This window comes from Mobula hypostoma, chromosome 19 (assembly GCF_963921235.1).
Source record: "Mobula hypostoma chromosome 19, sMobHyp1.1, whole genome shotgun sequence".
Lineage (NCBI taxonomy): Eukaryota > Metazoa > Chordata > Chondrichthyes > Myliobatiformes > Myliobatidae > Mobula > Mobula hypostoma.
In genome coordinates this window covers 7,400,893-7,424,241 of record NC_086115.1, presented here as the reverse complement: position 1 = coordinate 7,424,241, position 23,349 = coordinate 7,400,893, and the positions used below count along the sequence as shown (strand labels likewise).

Genomic DNA, 23,349 nt, shown 5'->3' with positions numbered 1-23,349 from the left:
AGAGGGAAACCAGTCACTGTTTCGGGTCAGCACCCATCCTCAGAACAGGCTGACTCCTTACAATATTGGCCTGGTTTGGTTTCAGATGCCAGGATTTATTTGTTTCTCAAAATTAAAGTAACTCCCAGAGGAGGAGGAAAAGGTAAAAGGGATTGGGATTGTTACTGCACATGCCTCTGGTTGCCTACTCCTGAGACCCAGCTCCACTGGTCCTTAGGCTGAATTTCAGAAGTGAAGTGCAGAGTGTAAAAATGGCCACAGCAGACTCCTCCTCTGTTGTTCCTCCCAAAGGGAAGATCTGGAAAGAGACAGGAGTATTGGACAGCTGAGGTTAGAAGCAAAGGACAGAGCCTTAAATTTAGACCATGAAACCATAAGACAATGGAGCAGAATTGGGCTATTCACCCATTGTGTCTGCTCCATCATTCCATCATGGCTGATTTTATCATCCCTCTCAACCGCATTCTCCTACCTTCTCCCCGTAACCTTTGTCACCCTGACTAATCAAGAACCTATTAACCTCCGCTTAAATGTACCCAATGACTTCACCTCCACAGCCGTCTGCATACATTAGTAGATCTAGTATTCTAAAAAGTAAAAATAACATAGTGAAAGCCATTCAATAGACTCAGTCCATTCAGAAACTGGGAAACTCTTCTACATACAGAGAGAGCTAGAATTTTACAGCAGTTGTTGCTGGGTGAATTGACATTTTAATGTCACCAGTATGAACTGACAATCCACCCTTGAATGGCAGAGGACACAGGAATTTTTGACCTCCCCCTGCTCCTCTCCCATTGTGAATCTATGAAGCACCAGGATATGTTTTAACTTTTATCATATATGCATTTTATTATTTGTGTGAATGTTACTTTATGTGTTACGTGTGTGAGTTATATGTACTGTGTTGTACACCCTGGTCTGGGGGAAGGTTGTCTCGTTTGATGGTGTATATATGTGTGTGGTTGAAAGAATTAGCTTGAAGTTGAACTTATTGCCACATTTACTGAGACACAGTGTGAAACTTTCCTTACATCCTGTCAAGGCTGATCACGCCTTACATAAGAACATTGAATTCAGAATCAGGTTTATTATCACTGATTTAGTAGCCATTTTATCAGGTACACGTTACCCCTGCCTGTTAATGCAAATATCTAATCAGCCAATCATGTGGCAACTCAATGCATAAAGGCAAGCAGACATGCTCATGCAGTTTATTGTTGTTCAGACCAAACAGCAGAATGGGGAAGAAATGTGATCTAAGTGACTTTGACCATGGAATAATTGTTGGTGCCAGATGGGGTGGTTTAAGTATCTCAGAAACTGCAGATCACCCAGTGTTTTCACACACAACAGAGTTCACAGAGAATGATGTGAAAAACAAAACAACGTCCAGTGAGCGACAGTTCTGTGGGTGAAATCACCTCGTTAATGAGAGAGGTCAGAGGAGAACGACCAGACTGGTTCAAGCTGACAGGAAAGTGACAGTAACTCAGATAACCACACGTTACAACAGTAATATGCAGAAGAGTATCTCTGAAAGCCCAACATGTTGAACCTTGAAGTGGATGGGCTAGAGCAGCGGAGGACCACAATGGGTTCCACTCCTGTACCTAATAAAGTGGCCACTGAGTGTTTGTCATGAAATTTGTTGTTTTGCTGCAGCAGTACAGTGCAATACCCAGAAATGACAAGTTACCATAAGAATATATACTAAATAAATAGTGCAAAAGAGAGCAAAGTCAAAGTCATGGGTTTTTGGTTCATTCAGAAATGTGATGGCGGAGGTAGGAAAAAGAAAATGCAGAACAGACTGTAGGCTAGCAGTTAAAGAGAACGTGCAAAGAGGGACCACAACGAGGTAGATTGTGAGGTCAAGGTTCAACTTCAGTGTATGTATGAAATTCATATTCAGCATTTGACAGCAGAGGCACTGCTCTCAGATACAGGAATTACTAGGTTTGGAGAGCATTCCTGCCACCCACAAAGTTGTTTGGTAAACTTTGATTTAGTTTACATAAGAGCCAAGGTGGATCCCTTATTTAACATGTTCCAGGAAGAGAAAAGTAAAAAAAAATAAACCATTTGCTGAAGACTATAAATGAAAAGTTATGTTTCAGATTGATCAGAACTTTATTGACTGGGGGTGTTTAGAGAGTGTGAACGGGCAAACCATTCCACATTCTCCCTGGAGATAGCTTACATCAATATTAGCCAATTTAAAAATATATAATTGCAAGTTAATTGCGGCTTTAGAAAAAGCATAGACCCCCCCCCCCACTGTCCTGTGCTGACCTTTTAACTTATTCTGAGATCAATCTAAACCTTCCTTCCTACAAAGAGTTTCTTAAGTGCCTAGTGTTTCTGCCTCTACCCCTGGCAGGGCGTTCCATGCACTCACCACTGTGTAAAGAATTCTCCTCCCCCACCCACCCCCCCTAATTTATGTACCCGAATGGTTCCTTGACAAATTATCGACCTTCAACGTAATTTGAAATTGATCCTGTATACAGGCCCAGTTCTTCTGTGGATTTGTCCGCCCCTAGCTGTGCCAACTACAACACTCACCTCCCCCTGCATGCCCACTTTCCCTCACCCCATCATTGACCCATGATCAGGTTGGTTCCTGGTGAGTTTATTCACTAACAGTAGTTCTACTTGGAAGAAGGAACACTGGGGAGCCTCAGTAAGTTGGACTGGCTTTGACTGCCCCTGTCTTTCTCTCTCCGTTTGTCCACAATGCCAAGGAAGAAGTTTAACCCTTGCTTGGATCTGGATTGGGGCAAATTGTAGACCTAGAGTAACCAGTCCCACTGAAGGGGGGATCGAGCTAAGTATGATGCACCCTCTTCCCATTAACGTAGAACAGTACAGCACAGTACAGGCCCTTCAGCCCACAATGTGATGACCCTGTAACCTATTCCAAGCTCAATCTAACCCTTCCCTCCTATACAGCCCTCCATTTTTGTTTTTGCCATTGCTGCCAACAGGCAGGAGGTACAGGAGCCTGAAGACCCACACCTCCAGCTTCTCCCCCGCCATCTTCTGGCTCGAGAACCAACCTGTACTTCTAGCTTGGACTATACTCCTCTCAACTTGCACCAACAGCTTTATGTCCATTTTTTGTTTATTGCGAGATGTAAGTTATGGACAGTTTATGTTCACTTAAGATTTGTGTTTGTAATGTACTGTGTTGCTGCTGTAAAGGCTGATTTTCATGGCATTTATGACTGTGTGTGAATGTATACCCATGACAACAAACATGAACTTCAACTTGAGGTACGGTGCTGCTGTTGTCAGAGGAAAGGCAGCCTATCTATCCATGTCCCCCCCCACCACCACCAGCAGGGAAACCACACCAGCTTCAGCATAGCTTTAGAACATAGAAGCTAGAACATCTCAGCACAGTACGATGCTGTGTCCTCAGTCTAACCCTACCCTCCATTCTCCTGTCGTCCATGTGCCTATCTAAGAGTTTCTTTAATTTACGCCAATGTATCTGCCTCTACTGCCGTCCCTGGCACTCATCACTCGCTGTATAAAAAACTCACCTCTGACATATTCCCTCCCTCCCCCTTGTTGAGTATCTCCTGACTTTGAGCAAGTACACTCAACAATACTGCTCCCAAACCTCCCAAAGACAAGACCTCCGTCGCAGACGATTGTGGGGTGGGGAGGGGAGGGGAGGGGGTGCAGAATGAGGTTTGAGAGTGACAGATCTCGGGTGAGAGGGGGTTGACTGAACTGATCATGCCTGGACTCTTTAGATGACCTTGTGGGTTGGTGTTCACTCATTTTTTTGCTGTTTGCTTGACTTGTCTTTTTTGTGCATTGGGGGCTTGGTGTATTTTCTTTGATCGGATTCCAGAGTTTTCTTTGTTTCCTGGCTGTCTGTGGGGAGGCAGATCTCAGGGCTGTATACTGCACACTTACTTTGCTAATCAATGTACTTTGAATTGAATTGACCAGAGACTAGAGAGGAAAACAGGCAGGCTTAGAGAGGGATGGGAGGGAGAGAGAGATGAAGGCAGGAGGGAAGAGAGCATTGGCTCCCATTTGGTTTCTTCTAAATGTGAGCGAATAGTTGTGACAAACACAAGAGATTCAGCAGATGCCGGAAATCCAGAGCAACACACACAAAATGCTGCAGGAACTCAGCAGGTCAGACAGCGTCTATGGAGAGGAATAAACAGTCAATGTTTTGGGTCGAGACCCTTTATCCCAGTTTTCTCTTCGGCGTGAGCCCCGTTTTAAAAAGCGTCTGGTGCACTGGTGAACTTGGGTTCTGGGAGATACCCAAATGCTATCACTGGCTCACTGACCCTAGCTGAGAGTGCTCAGTCCCTGTGCATTACCTGTGAATTGTGGTTCTTGTGAAAAACTCACTGAAGAGGCAGATAGATATACAGCGAGGAAACAGGCCCTTCTGCCCACTGTCTGTACTAACCATCAAGTACCCATTTACACTAACCCCATATTATATAGGCATCCGTTAGTCTTGTGAGACCATGGATTTGCGCCTTGGAAGGTTTCCAGGGCGCAGACCTAGGCAAGGTTGTATGGAAGACCGGCAGTTGCCCATGCTGCAAGTCTCCCCTCTCCACACCACCGATGTTGTCCAAGGGAAGGGCATTAGGACCCATACAGCTTGGCACCAGTGTCGTCACAGAGCAATGTGTGGTTAAGTGCCTTGCTCAAGGACACACACACTGCCTCAGCCAAGGCTCGAACTAGCAACCTTCAAATCACTAGACGAACACCTTAACCACTTGGCCATGCGCCAACAAATCCCATATTATTCTCCCAAATTTCCTATTAACCTTCCCAGATTCCCCCACTCACTGGGGACAATATACAGAGGCCAATAAAACTATCAACCCACACGTTGATAGTTGCGGAAACAGGAGCACACAGGGGAAGTCCACACAGTCACAGGGAGCTTGGACAGATTCCACACAGACTGCTCCGGGGCTCTGGGTTGAACCGGGGTTGCTGGATTTACTGAGCTGAGACTGTGGCTCTGCCAGCTGCACCACTGAGGCACGTAGGCTGCAGCCTGCGCACTGGTAAGTGGGATTGGTACTGACGGCCATGGACAGGGATGTCACAGTGCGACTCTGTGACATCAGAGCGTGTCAGAGCTCTGGGACAGGACCCTCACACTGCACCAGGGATCTGAGGTTTTCCCTGGGAAAGAGGAGACCTCTAACTCTCTGAACCCTAAAGTAAACTTTTAAACATTTTAAATTGGAAAAGGGGAGAAGGAAAAGAGACAGGAATATGCTGGTGGAACTCACTCAAAGGGCGATAAACTCGTTCAGTCACTCCCAGTGATAGTGATCATGAGTGTGAGCCCTGTTTACCGGTTCCCCTTCACGAGGATGAGGGGGTGAGGGGGGACGGTGTGAAGAGGTAGCTGTGACCTTGTGACTGCCACTGCTCTCTCTACGTGGCAGTGGTGTGAACCTCTCTGGTTCTCCGACCTCAGCTCCTACTCTTGGCTCTAACTTTGTTTCCTCTGTTGCAGAGCGAGTCTGATTCAAGACATTACGAACGGGAACAAAGGGTGTTTGGACAGCGACCCGAATGGTATGTAGCTGTTTGTTTTCGTGTAATCCCTACCATTGATCGTAACGGCCTGTGGTATGTGGGAAGTGCTGTGGTACATCTGGTGGCCTGAGTTTGGTCTGGAGGTTATCACTCGGTGTGTCAAGCCTGGCAGAGAATGGGGTGCAGTTTAGCACAGACCCGCCGGGGGGGGGGGTAAAAAGAAGCTCACTGAAAAATGGTTGTACTGAATGATAGTTAGGCAAAGGAATGAGGCACGTTGTTGGATTGGTATTCGGCAGGAAGGACCAATATGCTCAAAAATGTGCAAACACATGTTTTTTCAGGCAGTCGTTGGAGAAATTATCATCCAGCCCTCATCTCCCAGGTACAACTGGATGGTCTAAATGACAGTTCAGAGTGCTGTACAGGAGTCACAAAAAGGCCAGACCTGGGGTTCAGATCCCATCTAATTTAGAAATCAGTTTAAGAAGATTAAAAGATGATATTATTAAAAGAGTTTGTGAAGACACCAGGTTATTATTTAAAAACCTAACTGAGATAATAGTGTCCTTTAGGGCAGTAACCCAGTTGACCTCATTCCATCCGGCCAGTTGGTGACTCCTGTATAGTTGGTCAGAACTTCCCTTGGATGTAGTGGTTCCCATGAGAAGATGGTTGGAGGGTCGTCCCTCATCCTCACAGCAATAATTGTGGGTTTCAAAGGGAACAGAACAAGTATTTGCAAAACCACGGGGAGTGGGTCTAGCTGGGTGGATGCATAGAACTGGCAAGGATTCAATGTCCCAGCATTCTACCTTGCTGATACCACTATGTTCACTTCCTGACCGCCACCAGACGATGTATGATGGATCACAGCATGCTGTGATCCATTCTGACTTCTCCTGAACCACCTATGGGCAGTCCCTTTCTTATCCCCTTGCCGTTACCCAGAATTGGAAGCACTGTCCAGCCTGCAAGTTGCCAACAGCTGCAATTGCTTCTCGAGTGCTGATCGTAGATAAATGCTGTTTTAGCCGTGGAAGATCACTTCTGGGTCAACCTGTGTCCGTGAGGAAATGTGCCCGGGTGGGATTCTCCTTAGTGCGGCTGAAATCAGAAGCTCCAGGGGACAACCTGCAAACCCCACCAGAGAATCAGAAAGATTCCAGAAGCAAGAACATTGTGCAAGGACTGCGGGCAGGGGAAGGGGCGGCCGCAGGTGGAAGTTGACAGGTCGGGGCTGATCTGTTGATGTCTCCCTGCCTTGGTGGTCAGTGGCCTCGATTACAGGAGGTGACTAAGTAGGGCTTCCTTTGACCACCCAAGCCACATTGTTCAAGTCATGTTTTCTATCACAGTCTGCAATCTCAGGCCCCCTGGTCAGATACAGCCTTCAGTGGAAGGAGGGACTCCCCTGTCAATGGGACTCCATTGGGTATAGATTCCCAGATATGTTGGAGAGTTCTGTGTCCACCAAGGGAGGGTTTAACTGAGCCTGGACAGCAATGATTGAACTCTGGGCACTCAGTGCCCTTGAAGAACATAACTGCAGGCGATACACAACAGTTTCTCCAATGGAATTGGCCTGTTTTCCCAGTGCTCCTTAGCAAATTTACATGGATTTATGTGATGTGTGCAGTACACATTCAGCAGATCAAAAGAGGATGGAATCCAAATTCTAGCCATCTGTTCCATCTCCAGCAATGTCTTTCATAATCTCAAAAGCCTGATTAGTTTGCTGCTTTGGCCTTTCCCTCCTTGTTCATCTTCTCATTAAAACCTTTCATTTCTGGCACCTTCCATGTAAACCTCTCTTTTTGCATCCTCTTATTTTTAGTAGGGAAACTGGAGCTGCACAGAATGTTCAGTGTGTGGTCTGACCAAGACCCTACACAACCATTGGATCAATTCAGCACCTTTCAATAGATTACACTGTGTGCTCTTTGTTAAACCGTGCCTCTCGTTGGGATGATTTGTGTATTGGTCTTCCAAAGTACCTTTGCTCCTCAATCCTCATTTTCCAAGTATCCAAATGTTTTTTGTAACCAAATGTCAACTTCACTCTTCACCTCCAGAAGTGTCCAACTTTGGGCCAGTAGTGGAAGAGCATTCAATGGTGCTAAAATGAATCGTGCCCAGGACAACCAGAGATGATTGTGCAACCAATCACCAATAAAGAGTTCCTACTTACGGCGTGCACCTAAATTTGACAACTTGCAAAATTATGTCTTCCTGTGGATTCGGGTGGCTCCTGGTTGGAATGCAACCAACAAAATGTCCTGGTTCCTGTCTGTCCTCTCAGATTGACCTGATGGCACAGTTTTAAAGTAGAGAGGCTCTGTCCTGTACCTTGGGTTGGTACCTGCTGACTATCCTATTGTTCCGTCTGTGAGGTCACTGTGGGCAGGTTGGCTCTATTGACTCCGAGGGTTTGGAACGTGAGACGGGGTAAAGTTGAGGGCTATCACTGAAGAGGATTATTTCTCCCCCCTCCCCCAAAATCAAGGTCAAGTTTGTCATATGCACAAGTATATGTATGCACGGGTACAATGAAAAACGGACTCTCTGCAAGAAATTGCAGAGAGTTGTGGACGCAGCTTACCAGCCTCTCTGTCTCAGTAAAGCAGCCAGCCTAATCAGAGACCCCAGCTATCCCAGACATTCTCCCTTCTCACCTCTCCCATCGGAAATAAGACACAAAAGCTTGAAAGCACATACCACCAGGTTCAAGGGCAGATTCGATCCCACTGTTATCACACACTTGAACGGATTCCTGGCCTCACAGTTACCTTGTTTATTTTATTTAGCTAAGCAGCGCAGGTTCGGCCCTTCTGCCCCCCTGAGCAGCATCGCCCCGGCAACCCTGTTTTAACCCTAACCGAATCACAGGACAATTTACAACGACCTACCCAATCCGCCTCTGGACTGTGGAAGGAAACCGGAATACCGGGGACTTTGCCCTTCATTATTTACCTGCACTGCACCTTCTCGTTCGCCTTTACACTTTACTCTTCTTTGTTATTTTTACCCTGTCCTGCCTCAGTGCACTGTGCCATGATCCAGTCTGCATGAACAGTTCATATGTTGACACAGGAGACAATAATGAACCAATAACAATTACTTGCAGCAGCATCACGCGCGCTTAGCAGGAAAACATCCACCATACAGACGTTTTGTTTGTTTATCTATTTAGATACTGCACAGAACAGGTCCTTCCAGCACAACCAGCCACGCTGCCCCGTAACCCAACTTTTTAAACTTGGCCTAATCGCAGGACAATTTACAAGGACCAATTAACCTGCCAACCAGTACGTCTCGAGCTGTGGGAGGAAACCGGAGCACCCGGAGGAAACACACGTGGTCACATGGAGAGCGTACAAACTCCTTATAGACAGCGCTGGAATTAAACTCCAAACTCTGACAGCCCGAGCTGTGATAACATTGCACTAGCCGCTACACTGCTGTGTACTTTACAAGAAACAACACTACTAGAACAAGCAGGACAAACTCCATTCTAGTGCAATGTGATCGAAGTGGCCGCAGTGTTGCTGGACTCAGGTAGTGACTGGGCTTCTGCTGGTTAGTTCAAGAACCGAATGGTGAAGGGAAGTAGCTGTTCCTGAACCTGGAGGTGTGGGGCTTCGGCTGTGAGAAGATAGTATTGGCCCAGATGGTGGTGTTCTTTGATAATAATATTACCTGTGTTTTTCCTTGATCAGAATCAATAACGGTGGCTGCGTTGTGACAGACAGTTATAAATGCCTCCTGAGCTGTAATGATGTTCCTTGGCAATGTTGGCATAGGGTTTATTATTGTCACATGTACTGAGATACAGAAGAATGTTGTCTTGCATGCCAACCATACAGATCATTTCAGAACCTCTACGTTGAGGCAAAAGCAATACAGGAATCAGGTGTTACAATACAGAAATGTAGAGTCAAGTGTTAAAGTTACAGGGAAATAAGACCAATGACAAGGCAGATTGTGAAGTCAAGAGTTCATCGTTATCATGCAAGAGGTCCATGCAAGGGTATTATAAGAGAGGAGAAGATGGCAGCATGACGCAGCGCGCGTAGCCTCTCCGGTGAAATGATATCGTATTGTTAAATAGGGGCCGTGCACAATTCTGATTTGATGGAAACTGCTGTGAGAGCACAGAGGAACATCTGGAGTAACTTCTGAAATGCCCAGTTCGCTGCCGCTGCGACTGTGCGATTGAGAACCTCCGGAAGGAAGGCCCCAATATCCTCGGCTTTGCCTGCTACTGGCAGCTGGGGCTGGGGTCGAAGCGTTCGGCAGAGATGGTGCTCGGTGATCGGTGTCGGAGGGCTGGTCAGAGCTCGAAGTTTTCGGATGACTCAGAGTCGGACTGTGGTCGGGTATGGCAGGGAGAGTTTTCTTCCTTTTCCCATCTGCGTGAGATGCGGGACTTTCGAGAGCTTCTTACTGTGCTAAATGGCCTGTTCTTTTTCAAGTTACGGTATTGCTTGCACTGTTGTAACTATATGTTATAATTATGCGGGTTTTTGTCAGTTTTTCAGTCTTGGTCTGTCCTGTGTTTCTGTGATATCACACCGGAGGAATATTGTATCATTTCTTAATGCATGCATTACTAAATGACAATAAAAGAGGACTGTGTGTCCTCATAATCTAATCTATAGCAGCTGTCCTGGTGGTGCGTGTGTTTGAGTTTTTATTTCTTCTGCCTGCCTGATGAAGGGTGGGTGGAGAAGGGAGAATATCCAGGGTAGGAAGGGTCCTTGATTACGCTGCTGGCTTTGCTGAGGCAGTGGGAGGTGTAGGGAGGCTGGTTTTCTGGATCGACTGGGCTCTGCACACTGCTCATTGCAATCTCTTGTGGTCGTGGGAAAAGCATTAGACAAAGGAGTAGGATTACACCATTCAACCCATTTAACCCGCTCGCCAGTTGATCATGGCTGACTTAATTCCTCACTCAACACCGTTCTCCTGCCTTCTCCCTGTAACCTTTGATGCCCTTACTAATCTACCTCCACTTTAAGTATACCCAACGACTTGGCCTCCACAGCTGTCTGTGCAAAGAATCCACACATTCACCACCCTCCAGCTAATGCACTTCTTCCTCATCTTTGTTCTAAAGGGATGTCCTTGCATCCTGAGGTTGTTGCCATTTCAGGCTGTATCGTCTCCAGTGGTTTGTTTTTTTATCGTTCATCCATAAACATTGGTGAGGGTCGATGGGGATGTGCCATATTTCCTTGGGCTTCGGGGGAGTGGAGATACTGGTGTGTTTTCTAGGCCACAGCATCTGTGTGGCTGGACCAAGGCAAGCGATTGGTGATATTTGCATTGAGAAACTTGAGGCTCCCAGCCATCTCCACCTCAGTGTGCACACTGCCCTGCTTCCCGAGCTCTATTGCTGACACTGAGGAAGAGTTTGCTGTCTTGGTACCATGCCTCTAGGCTGCCTATCTCCTTTCTGTATTCATCATGTCATTAGCGCAACAGATCCTTTCTCCCATGGTCCACCCTCCTGCCCTATCAGATTCCTTCTTCTTCAGCGCGTTACTTTGCCCACCTATCACCTTCCAGCTTCTCACTTCATCCTCCCTCCACTATTCCCCCTCACCTATTACCTTCTAGATTGTTCTCCTTCCCCTCCCCCCAGCTTCTTATTCTGGCTTCTTTCCTCTTCCTTTCCAGCCCTGGTGTAGGGTCTCGGCCTGAGATGTCGGCACTTCACTCCTCTCCATAGAAGCTGCCTGACCTGCTGAGTTGCTCCAGCACTTTGCAGGTGTGCATCATCTGGGTACTGTTTGAGATCTGGCTGCACGTGCTGGCGGTACCTGTGAGCCTGCAGATGCAATTGGAGGCAAATCTGCCCTCGCGGTCTTGTAAAAGTAGTCGTAGAGTTCGGGGGCTGAGATTGCAGCCTTGTGGGGCACCAGTGTTGTGGATCATTGTGGGGGAGGTGTCACCGTTTATCCTGTCTGCAAGAGGCTCCTACATTTGCAGCATGTTGCCCAAATAAACCTGCCTTCTCTTTCCTCCCACAGTTACAAGCAGAAAAGTCCAGCTGGGATCGGACGTGCTCCTGCAGTGCCCACTTAGTTCGAACACAGCCACGGTGCAATGGGAAGTCAACGGGACAGAAATGCCCAGTGGTGATGGAACACGGTACTGGCGAGGAGATAGCTCACTGGTGTTGAGGAACACGCAGGTTGTCAACAGTGGAATATACAGCTGTCTCGCCCAGGAAAATGGGGTGAGCCATGTGATGGCCTCATACAACATCAGTGTGACAGACGACTCGCAACTTTCCACGCATATTTTGCCTCAGTACCAGTTGTCTAAGGGCCGGGAGTTCATCTATCTGATCCTCGTCGCCGTGCTGGGTGCCTTCTCCATTGTCCTGATCTCTCTGTCCATCTACCTTGTCCGCTCACCCACCAAGCGGGGCAACTACGATATGCGGCTTCCCCGCTCATCGCTGGTGGAGCTGCAGAACATCTCAGGCAGCTGCCCAGGCAAGGCCGAGGAGGGCGAGGAGCGGAGGTACTCCGGCGAGCGCTTCCTGAAGATCATCCCCGGCGAGGGATCCACGGCCGGCAACCACCGCGCCCAGGCCGCCGAGCTGCTGCCCCCTCCCCCGCCGCCGCCACCCCTCCCGCTCACCGCCGACTCGGCGGGCTCCACCCCCAACGGCCTGCCCGGGCTGCCCCACGTGCTGCGGAAGATGAACGGCAACAGTTACGTGCTGCTGCGACAGGCCGGCGAGGGGGAGTCCACCTCGCCGCACTACCACTCGTTCACGGAGGAGCTGAGCAAGATGCTGGAGAAGAGGAAGCACGCCCAGCTGGTGGAGAAGCTTGACGAGAGCTCGGTGTGAGAAGCCAGGCGGGAGCTGGTGCCGCCGACCTCCGAGTGACCTACCTCATTCAGTATTCAAGGAAACACCTTTACGTGTTCCACCCCTGACCTTCCACCTCGAAGTCCCGACCCTTCCAGACTTGTACCTTTCAAAAAGCCTGTAAATACAACTTTGTTTGGATAAAAGAGATTTTATATGGAATCTTTGTAAGGACAGGAGGAGACTGAGGTGAGACTTTTGCTTGTGGCCCCGACTCTGCCCCAAGCATAGAGGTTGACGGGCTTGCTCCCATTCCTGTCGGGACAAAATTCTCTTAAAAGACAGTTTGCTACAAGTGGGCAGGACATTCACTGAGGTGAGTCGGACGTTGAGTCTGTTTGTTACTTTGTCCGGAGTGATGTTTGTGGAGTGATAAAAAGCACATAAGATTGATAGCAGATATTTGATATGTGCAAATCTGCGAGCAGACAGGAAGAAACTGGTTTGTCACTGGCACAAACTGAGCGAGGGTGTGTCGGCTACTGGATCGCGTCGACCAGCAGAAGTGAGTGTGAGGAGCCAAAGGCAGCCGATATCCTTATCCTTGTTGAGCACTGGTGATTAGAGATGCATTTCTTTTGCCTCGTGCTACCTTGCACTGCAACGCTGTCTCCCAGACCTCGCTCGCCTTCTTAGAGTCTTAGAAAAATTCCAACCAGATCTGCAGAACATAAAACAGTACAGGTCCTTCAGCCCACGACCTCTTAACATAGTCCAAGATCAATGTAACCCCTGCCTCCCACATAAACCTCAATTTTTATTTCATCTGTGTGCCTGTCTATGAGTCTCTTAAATGTTTCTCATGTATTTGCCTCTACCACCACCCCCACAGTGCGTTCTACGCACTTACCATTCTCTGTGCAAAGCCTACCTCTGAAATACCCCCTATACACTCCTGCAGTCACCTTAAAAGTATGTCCACTTGATATAGCAGTTACCGACCTGGGAAAAAGATATTGGCTGTCCACTCCATCTATACTTATCTTATACACCTCTATCAAATCACCTCTCATCCTTCTTTGCTCCAAAGAGAGAAGCCCATAATTTGCTCGACATTTCCTCATAAGACAGGCTCTGTAATCCAGGTAGCATCCTGGCAAATCTCCTCCGCACCCTCTCTAAAGCATCCACGCCCTTCCTGTAATGAGGCGACCGGAACTGAACACGATTCTCCATATAGCCCATATCGGGCTTAATTCTGAGCTGTGCTGATCTGGAACCAAGAGTTGGTGTGGGAGTTCGGCTTCAGGACCTAAGGCACATTGCCCAGTTCAGTTGTGTTCTGATTAGATGTTTGCATCAAATGATGTGCATTCCTGGGAGCCTTTACAACGGACAAACGTGCATGGTGGAAAAGAATTCTTCAAAAAAAAAATTGTCTGGTCTCTCGTAAAAGAGGGTTTCACTGTTGAGCCTTGAAAATGCATAGAAATAGGTGTGATTCAATCATTTAACATCCTATTTGTAAAGTGTAAAGGAACTTTTTACCTCAACAGTACTTAGTTACAGTAGAATAGATGCCAAGGCACGTGGCCATTGGGAGGCAGTGATAGACTCCAAGGTTTAAGGTAAAGCAAGAGGGGTGGGGTTTACTGAGTACAGGGAGACAGTAAATATGGTTGTGGACGAGATGATCAAGAACATGGAGTTGAACATGTTCTTGCAATAGTTTACTATGGCTGTGGGGTATCTTGTTGCTTGTCTGATGATGGGGGTTTGTTGGTGTGAGGTCATTTATCTTGCGGCAGGTGGGAGAGGCAAGAGTGCAGGGCAAGGGAGTCCAATGCTCAACCAGCTGGGTTTTAAGAACAACTCAACAGGGGATGTGTTGAATCAGCTCTTTGCCTGGCTGACCTCTGGTGCCTCAAGTACAGAGACTGAGGACACCACAGAGAAAGGGTAAGTGAAGGACTTTAGGACTTTATTCCCTAGAGCACAGGAGAATGAAGAGAGATTTGAAAGAGGTGTACAAAATTATGAGTGGTATAAATAGGGTAAATGCAAGCAGGGTTTTCCCAGTGACATTGGGAAAGACTAGAACTAGAGGATTAAAAGTGCAAGGTGAAAAGTTTTTAAGGGGAACACGAGGGAGAACTTCTTCACTCAGAGGGTGATGAGATTGTGGAACGAGCTGCCAGCAGAATTGATGGATGCAGGTTTGATTTCAACATTTAAGAGAAATTTAGATAGGTAGAGGGATGGGGGAGGCATGAAAGGCCACGGTCTGGGTGCAGGTCAATGGGACTAGGTAGGCTGGGTTTGGCATGGACTAGATGGGCCTGTTTCTATGCTGTGGTACTCTATGAAGCAAAACAGTCGGTTAACCTGGGGAGGGAGAAGGGTGGGGTAGGGAAGAATGTTTTGTTAGCCTGAAGAATGGTTGGTTAACCTGGGGAATGAAAAGGGCAGGGTAGGGATGAATTTCCAGGTGAGGTGACACTTCACCTGTATTCCAGGTGAGGCGACACTTCACCTGTGAGTCGGCTGGGGTGATATACTGCGTCCGGTGCTCCCGGTGTGGCCTTCTATATATTGGCGAGACCCGATGCAGACTGGGAGATCGTTTCGCTGAACACCTACGCTCTGTCTGCCAGAGAAAGCAGGATATCCCAGTGGTCACACATTTTAATTCCATGTCCCATTCTCATTCTGATATGTCTATCCACGGCCTCCTCTACTGTAAAGATGAAGCCACACTCAGATTGGAGGAACAACACCTTATATTCCGTCTGGGTAGCCTCCAACCTGATGGCATGAACTTTAACCCCTCAAACTTCCGCTAATGCCCCACCTCCCCCTCGTATCCCATCCATTAGTTATTTATATACACACATTCTTCTTCTTTCTCTCCTTTTTCTCCTTCTGTCCCCCTCACTATACCCCTTGCCCATCCCCTGGGTTTTCCCCCCTCCCCCTTGTCTTTCTCCCTAGGCCTCCTGTCCCATGATGCCCTCATATCCCTTTTGCCAATCAACTGTCCAGCTCTTGGCTCCATCCCTCCCCCTCCTGTCTTCTCCTATCATTTTGGATCTCCCCTCCCCTTCCCACTTTCAAATCTCTTACTATCTCTTCTTTCTGTTAGTCCTGACGTAGGGTCTCGGCCCGAAACGTCGACTGTACCTCTTCCTAGAGATGCTGCCTGGCCTGCTGCGTTCACTGGCAACTTTTATGTGTGTTGCTTGAAATTCCGGCATCTGCAGATTTCCTCGTGTTTGGGTAGGGATGAATGTTTTGTTAACCTGAAGAATAGTCAATTAACCTGGGGAGGGATAAGGGCGGGGTAGGGATGAATATTTTGTTAACCTGAAGAATGGTCGGTTAACCTGGGGAGGGAGAAGGAGGGGGTAGGGAAGAACGTTTTATTAACCTGAAGAATAGTCAGTTAACCTGGGGAGGGAGAAGGACGGGGTAGGGAAGAATGTTTTGATAGCTGAGTAGGCTATTACATGTCTCAGCATTGCGCGCGGAGCCAGGTTAGTACAGGTAACATCTCTCTCCCCTGAGAACAACTAATAAACCGAATTAGACTGGAGACTGGGGTAATACTGGGATTAGCGTTTTGAGCATTGAGGTCCATGGGATGGGTGCAAGAAAGTGTGGGAATATGCCTTTGAGGTAGATCAGTCGTGGTCTCGTTAAAGGTCAGAGCAGACATAAAGGGCCAAACAGTCCATCCTTGCTTCTCTTTCTTATGCCTCCTTTCCAGAGTGAGACAGATCTATCTCCATTAGCCAAACCTCTTCACAAGAGAAGACTTCCATCTGGATTGATCCCAAGTGTCAAAACTGAAAGGTCATCTGCTGTGAAAGAGGCCATTTCAACTGCAGGGAACTGGTTGTTAGTCATCAGTGAGACAGCTATTGAGGTTACTGGGAGCCTGGTGGCCAACTGGATGAGATCTTGATATCAGATGGGCGGGCAGTTCGATGGTGAACTGATGGGGGCATGAGACAGGTAACTGTAGCAACCCGACACAAAGCGAAGCACCAGTCAGGAACTGAGACTGAAAGAGAGTCCCAGATCATTGGAACTAGAAGGCTATCAATAATAATCTGGTTAAAATGTTTTGTCAAATATTAATAAACACAGAAAGACCCATAGATATGAGCTGTAACTCTTGCAATTGAGATATATTTTTGGAATGATGTGTGAGAGTGGGGTCTAATTGTTCCTAATCCATATTGGAGTTTGTATATGTTTCCTGGCCAATTCTGCAATGTAACCAGTGTAAATTATTTGTGGATCATGCTGTACATCTGTACATTAAATTAATCTTTTATCCATTCTTATTGTGTTCGTTAATACATTACCTCTAATATAAAACACTGGTGTTGTGCCTTTCCCAATTACAACTTAAAGCCCAGAATTTACATTTTAATCCACTGACAGACATCTGGGGAAAACCAGCAATTACAATCCGTCGCTAGCTTCCCACTCAGCTGAGCGCTGTTGTGCTATGTCAGGGAGTTCGACGTGTCGTGCATTCAGAGATGCTTTTCTGCACACCGCTGTTGTAACACATGGTTATTTAAGTTACTGTCGCCTTCCTGTCCGCTTGAACCAGTCTGGCAAAAGTTGGGAAAAAGGCAGAATAAGAGGATGGGGCGGCGGGGGGGGGGGGGGCGGGGGAGGAATGCAAGCTGGCAGGTGTTGGGTGAGACCGGGTGATCGAGAAGGTGCGTGTGTGAGAGTTGGGGATTAAAGAGAAATTGGGAGGGGAGAAGTGAAAGAGGTAACAGGCTGAAGAAGGAATCTTGTGCTAGTGGACAGTGGACCAAGTGAGAAAGGGAAAGAGGAGGGTCACCAGAGGGAGGTGAGGAGAGGGAAGGCGCAAGAGGTGAGCCAGAATGGGAGATGGAAAAAGGGAGAAGGGGGAGGTGGGGGAGAAATTACTAGAAGTTGGAGAGATCAGAGTTCATGTTGAAGACCCAGATAGAATATGAGGTGTTGTTCCTCTGGCCAGAGTGTGGCCGAGGCTGTGAAGTGTGCTATCTGCAGTTCTTTGGGATGATGTTAGCAGTGAGGGATGGTCTCACTGGTCGTTTCCCCCTACGTGCCTCGGAGGTAATAAAGGCTCATTATAGTTTAGCAACCTGACTAGTAGGACAGGATTAACGTGGGAGGGGAATTTGCTAGTTACATGTGTGGCTCACAGGAGAAACCTGCTGAGTCAGGCAATAAACACATTTTCCTTTTGTTTCCAGTACTGTTTTCCCCAGTCCGGACTCGGTCACACTGGTGAATAAACTGAAGGTCACATTCCAGATCGCACCAACACCTGGGTTAAAGATGAGTTCCATAAATTGTTGGTGAGACTGCACTTGAAATACTGTGTGCAGTTTTGATCAACACATTATAAGAAAAATGTGATTAAGTTCACAAGAGTGAATATTAGCAGGACTAGAGGCCCTGAGGTATAAGGAGAGGGTGATCAGGCTGGGTCATTATAGGGAGAGGGTGACCAGGCTGGGTCATTATAGGGAGAGGGTGACCGGGCTGGGTCATTATAGGGAGAGGGTGATCAAACTGGGTCATTGTAGGGAGAGGGTGACACACTGGGTCTTTATTCCTTGAATGAAGGACTGGATTATTTTAGATTAGCTTTATTATATTTTCACTTGTACATTGAAACATTAAAATGCTTCGTTTACATCAATGACCAACACAGGCTGAAGATGTGCTGGGTCCGGACCCAAGTGTCGCCAACATAGCGTTTCTGTAGCTTACTAAACCTTACTAATCCATTTGTCTTTGGGAGGAAACCAGAGCACCCGGAGGAAACCCACGTGCTCACAGGGAGAACGTACAAATTCCTTACGTCGAACCCTGATCAGCAGCAATTGAATCCCGGTCACTGTACATTACTCTAGCCACTACACTACCATGCGTACCATAACGAGAAGTAACCTCATAGAAACGTTTAAAGTTATGAGAGCCATGGATTTCAACAGTCTTATCCTCAGGATAGCGGAGTCCAGAACTAGGTTTAGGGTGAGAAGGGCAAGGTATAAAAGGGGTCTGAGGGGCAACTTTTCCACACAAGGGAGAGGGAAGTGAGTATATGGAATGAGCTGCCAGAAGAAGTGGTCAAGGCAGGTACAATTGTATCATTTAAGAAGCCCTTGGATAGGTGCACGGAGGGAGAGGGCTTTGACTGATATGGGGTGAACACAGGAAATTGGGACGAGCTGCACGGCTGCTGTGGTTGGCCTGGCCTGTTATCCATGCTATATTTCTCTGTGACCTTTTGTGTCCAATTTACATTTTCTTTAACTCCGTCAGTCAGGAATTGATTAATGTTAAGTGCTGCTGTAACAAAGCATTTATGAGATTTTATAGCACATAGTTATTTATGGCAGTCCAGAGGCAAGTCCAGAAATTCAGGTTCAAATTCCAACATGGCAGCTGAAACCTTTTTAGTCAGTCATATATGGAGTGTGCTGCTGGTGGAAGTGGTTGAGGCAGCTATAATAACTTTTCAAAGAATTATATTAACTCCACAAACGATCGTGTTAATTTAAGTAGTGAATTTAAAAACGCAAACACGAGGAAATCTGCAGATGCTGGAGATGCAAGCAACGCAGCAGGCCAGCCAGCATCTATAGGAAGGGGTACAGTCGACGTTTCGGGCTGAGACCCTTTGTTGCAGACTGGGAGACCATTTCACTAAACACTTACGCTCTGTCCGCCAGAGAAAGCAGGATCTCCCAGTGGCCACACATTTTAATTCCACGTCCCATTCCCATTCTGATATGTCAATCCACGGCCTCCTCTGCTGTCAAGATAAAGCCACACTCAGGTTGGAGGAACAACACCTTATATTCTGTCTGGGTAGCCTCCAACCTGATAGCATGAACATCGACTTCTCTAACTTCCGTTAATGCCCCACCTCCCCCTTGTACCCCATCCGTTATTTATTTATTTATTTTTATTTTTCCCCTTTCTTTCTCTCTTTTTTCTCCCTCTGTCCCTCTCACTATATCTTCCTCTGATGCTCCCCTCCCCCTTTCTTTCTCCCTAGGCCTCCCATCCCATGATCCTCTCCCTTCTCCAGCCTTGTATCCCTTTTGCCAATCAACTTTCCAGCTCTGGCTCTATCCCTTCCCCTCCCCTCCCACTTTCAAATCTCTTACTATCTCTTCTTTCAGTTAGTCCTGATGAAGGGTCTCGGACCGAAACGTCGACTGTACCTCTTCCTAGAGATGCTGCCTGGCCTGCTGCGTTCACCAGCATTTTGTGGACTTTGAGGCAGATGGTCCTGAGTTCGAATCCAGCTGGGTCCCAGCCTGGGCAGCGTGTGGACTGGAACCTGGAAAGCCCTGTGGACAACTGCACTATTCAGGGGTTGACATGAGTTGGCGATGACTCAACGAACAATTTATGTTTGTCATGTTTATAACTTAGCTGCTGCAAAAAAAAACAACAAATTCATAGCATTTACACAAACATGAACTCAGAAGGAGAATTGTATAGGTGCTTGAGTGGGAAAGGTTTAGACTAGCCAACCCTCCACAGACCCTTCAGTTAATGGTGAGGATCCATGGCATAAAAAAGATTGGGAACCCCTGGTTTAGAGGAACGTGGGCAAATGAGACTAGATTGGATTGGCATAGGCCATTTGGGTGAAGGGTTTGTTTCTGTGCTATTTCACTCTATACAAAGCTTCATGTGAACTGTGGAACTTCTGTATTGTAAATCAAAAACCCTCTGGTTCAGGAATGGTTTTGTGGAAGACCAGGGAAAGGTGAGAACTCCAGGTGTATACACTGTATGTGCCAAAGATTTTTGCACAGTACAGTATTACTGGACAATTAGACTCAATTTTTTGTGTCTGGTAGTTCTGTCTGTTCTCCACTTCCAACATACCTTATTCATAAATATTGTAAACATAAAGGATGTTAAAAATGCTCCATGTGACATCCAGCTTCAATGGAGAAAGAAGCACCGTGACCCTTCATCAACGATTAATGCAGTTGTCTTCAGATGTATCATTGGGTGTATTGGAAGTGGTGGTTGATAGATGCTTGATTGGTCAGGATGGGATTGCTTGGGGAGTGGGACTGCTCGGAGAACGGGACTTCCTGGAGAGTGGGACTGGCTTGGGGAATCGGATTGCTCTGTGAGCGGGATTTCTTGGAGAATGGGATTGCTTGCGGAGTGGGTTTGCTCTGGAAGTGGGATTGCCCAGGGAGTGGGATTGCCCAAAGAGATGGACTTGCTCTGTGACACACATCAAAGTTGCTGGTGAACGCAGCAGGCCAAGCAGCATCTGTAGGAAGAGGTGCAGTCGACGTTTCAGGCCGAGACACTTCGTCAGGACTAACTGAAGGAAGAGCGAGTAAGGCCTTACTCACTCTTCCTTCAGTTAGTCCTGACGAAGGGTCTCGGCCTGAAACGTCGACTGCACCTCTTCCTACAGATGCTGCTTGGCCTGCTGCGTTCACCAGCAACTTTGATGTGTGTTGCTTGAATTTCCAGCATCTGCAGAATTCCTGTTGCTTGCTCTGTGCATCAGCATAGATTAGACAGGTTGAAGTTTTATCCTTTGATGTCATAAAGAAATAAGATAAATACTGAAAGCCTTTCAGTTTGGGAAGAATAGAGAAAAGCATCACAGTCTGCTTTATCACTGAAGACCACAGCCTACGAAGTAAAGAGGATCTACAAGATTCCCAGTGGTTAATTCTTAGCATTTTACTGTTCGGAATTTATGGTGATTATGCAAAATCAGACTTTGATCTGTGTCCGAACCCAGTCCTTGGTGTAGACCTTGACCCACAAATCCTTTGAGTGATTTTGTTTGTATCTAGGTAGCTTTGTTCAACATTTTTTCCATTGACACATCTCACTGTGGAAGAGAATCAGGCCAGAATTTGCGGGAGAGGTACTTTTCTTGAACCTGAACAGCAAATGTGACAACATATGTCGGTGATATTAAGCCTGATTCTGATTTCAGGGTCTGAATGCTTCAGGACTGAGACCGTCAAAGCTGCTCTGCTGAAAGGGCTTTGAGGTGAAAGGTCAACTCTGTGTTCTCCCTCTGTGGATGCCATCTGACCTGCTGAGAGTTTGCAGCGTTTGCAATTTTTCTTCATGTTACTCTCTCCTTGGACGCTCTGAACTGTATGATACCCGAGGCCAGAGCCGATAACAGCACAAGGGGTTTGGCTTTCCTGACACAGGGCCCTTCCAAATGTGATTTAAAGACTGAGAAAAAAACAGAAAAAATAGTAAAGGAAATAAAGAAAAGAAAGGTGAGATTGAGAGGGAAAATAAACTGGAATGCATTAAGGATTTCTATTGCAACAAAATGTTTAAAACTTGAAGGATTTGTAAAGTTGTTACTGGGATTGGATGGTTTGGGTTATAGGGAGAGGCTGGAGAGGCTGTGATCTTTTCCCCCGAAGGCTGAGGGTTGGCCTTACAGAGGTTTTCAAAATCAAGGGGAGCGTAGAAAAACAAACTGATGTTCAATGCCACCTGCCTGCCATTGATCCATCTCCCTCTCTTCTTGCTACTACCATCTTGGGTCCCACGCGGCCAGGTTCGGGTGTGGTAGTTGTCCTGCTGATGCGGGACTGCTGGACTGGCCCTCACTCGCCTTGGCGCTGAATGGACTCTGCACTGTGGACACACGTTCAGAGATTCAGAGAGTTCATGTTCTATGTATTATACATTTATCTATTTGCACCATTTGTCCTGTTTTTGCACATTGGACGTGTCATTCTCATTGTGTGCGTCTTTTACATAGATTCTTTTGTGTTCCTTTGCCTGCAAGAAGGTGCATCTCTTGTGGCTTACATACTTTGGTAATAAATTTGAACTTTGAACTTTTAATAACCAGAGTCTTTTCCCCATGGCAGGGGAGCCCAAAACTAGAGGGCACAGGTTTAAGGTGAGAAGACCTGAGGGGCCTGTTTCTGTGATGTGTTACTGTGCAAGTCTATTATCAGAGTTTACCAGGTGTGGGAATGAGACTGTGGGGTTTAAATTGTTAAATTGGGTGGTTAATGCAAACGACACATTTCTCTCAAAGTTTTGAAGTACTGGTGATAAACAAATCTGGATGAACATGGTATTGCAGAGGCATGAACCTTCTCCCTGACAAAGCACTTGTGTCGTTAAATAGCAGCCATACCATAATGATAAGGGACAGACAAATATTTTCATGGGCTAAGGGTGGAGAGGAACAGATCATCCGGCAACCTCACACCGGATTTCTTCCCCAGCTTTACTGGCTAGAATACACACAAAGGTAGGGGGCTATTAATCAGGTGACTATCTGAAGTCTGAAGCAAAGTTGCAATCTGATAAATACTCAAATATTCTGGACTCTGCAAAGGCACACCTGGTTTGATTGAGTCAGTGTGCAGGCTGCGTGACAGTACTACAGGGGAACAGCACAATGATCAGATATTTATTTCCTGACACAGGTAATGGTGCGTGTGACAGTCACAGGAATCTTCTCTGAGCTCCCAGTGAACTGGTTGGTCCACTTGCGAGCCAGATATTTGCATTAAACAGAGTACACCCTCACTTCTGATTATTGATTGGGAACCCCTACTTTTCACCCTGCTCGCAGTTTCACTTTTCTTTCAGTCTGGTTGGTCGGAGCATGATTGGCAGGTTACGTCTCAGCCCATTGAACTCTTGGGGTTGAGAAGGTTCATCTCTCGCTCCAGAGGCCAGACCTAATACGAGAGGGCATAATTTTAAGGTGATTGGAGGAAAATATAGCGGGGTGGTATGACAGGGGTAAGATTTTCACACTCAGGTTTTCAACACCCTGCTTGTGTGGTGGTACTGGCATATACAATAGGGACATTTTGCAAACTCTTAGATAGACACATGGATGATAGAAAAATGGAGGATTATGTGGGAGGGGAGGGTTGGATTGGTCTTGGAGTAGG

At 46.9% G+C, this 23,349-nt stretch overlaps 1 protein-coding gene across 3 annotated transcripts in view; it reads left to right on the top strand.

Moving 5' to 3' along the window:
- Positions 1 to 20,671, top strand: part of sema4gb (sema domain, immunoglobulin domain (Ig), transmembrane domain (TM) and short cytoplasmic domain, (semaphorin) 4Gb) — a 199,791-nt gene extending 179,120 nt beyond the window's left edge. The window contains exons 14-16 of one of the 3 annotated variants that reach the window (XR_010020947.1): positions 5,528 to 5,589; positions 11,586 to 12,755; positions 19,461 to 20,671. Coding sequence is in view for 2 of the 3 variants with exons in the window: in XM_063071269.1 (XP_062927339.1) it covers positions 5,528 to 5,589; positions 11,586 to 12,418 (895 nt within the window). In the remaining variant the exon portion in view is untranslated. Of the gene's footprint in view, positions 1 to 5,527; positions 5,590 to 11,585; positions 16,965 to 19,460 lie in introns of those variants that run through there. The other 2 variants (XM_063071269.1, XM_063071268.1) reach the window with 2 other exon arrangements.
- The last annotated feature ends 2,678 nt before the right edge of the window (positions 20,672 to 23,349 follow it).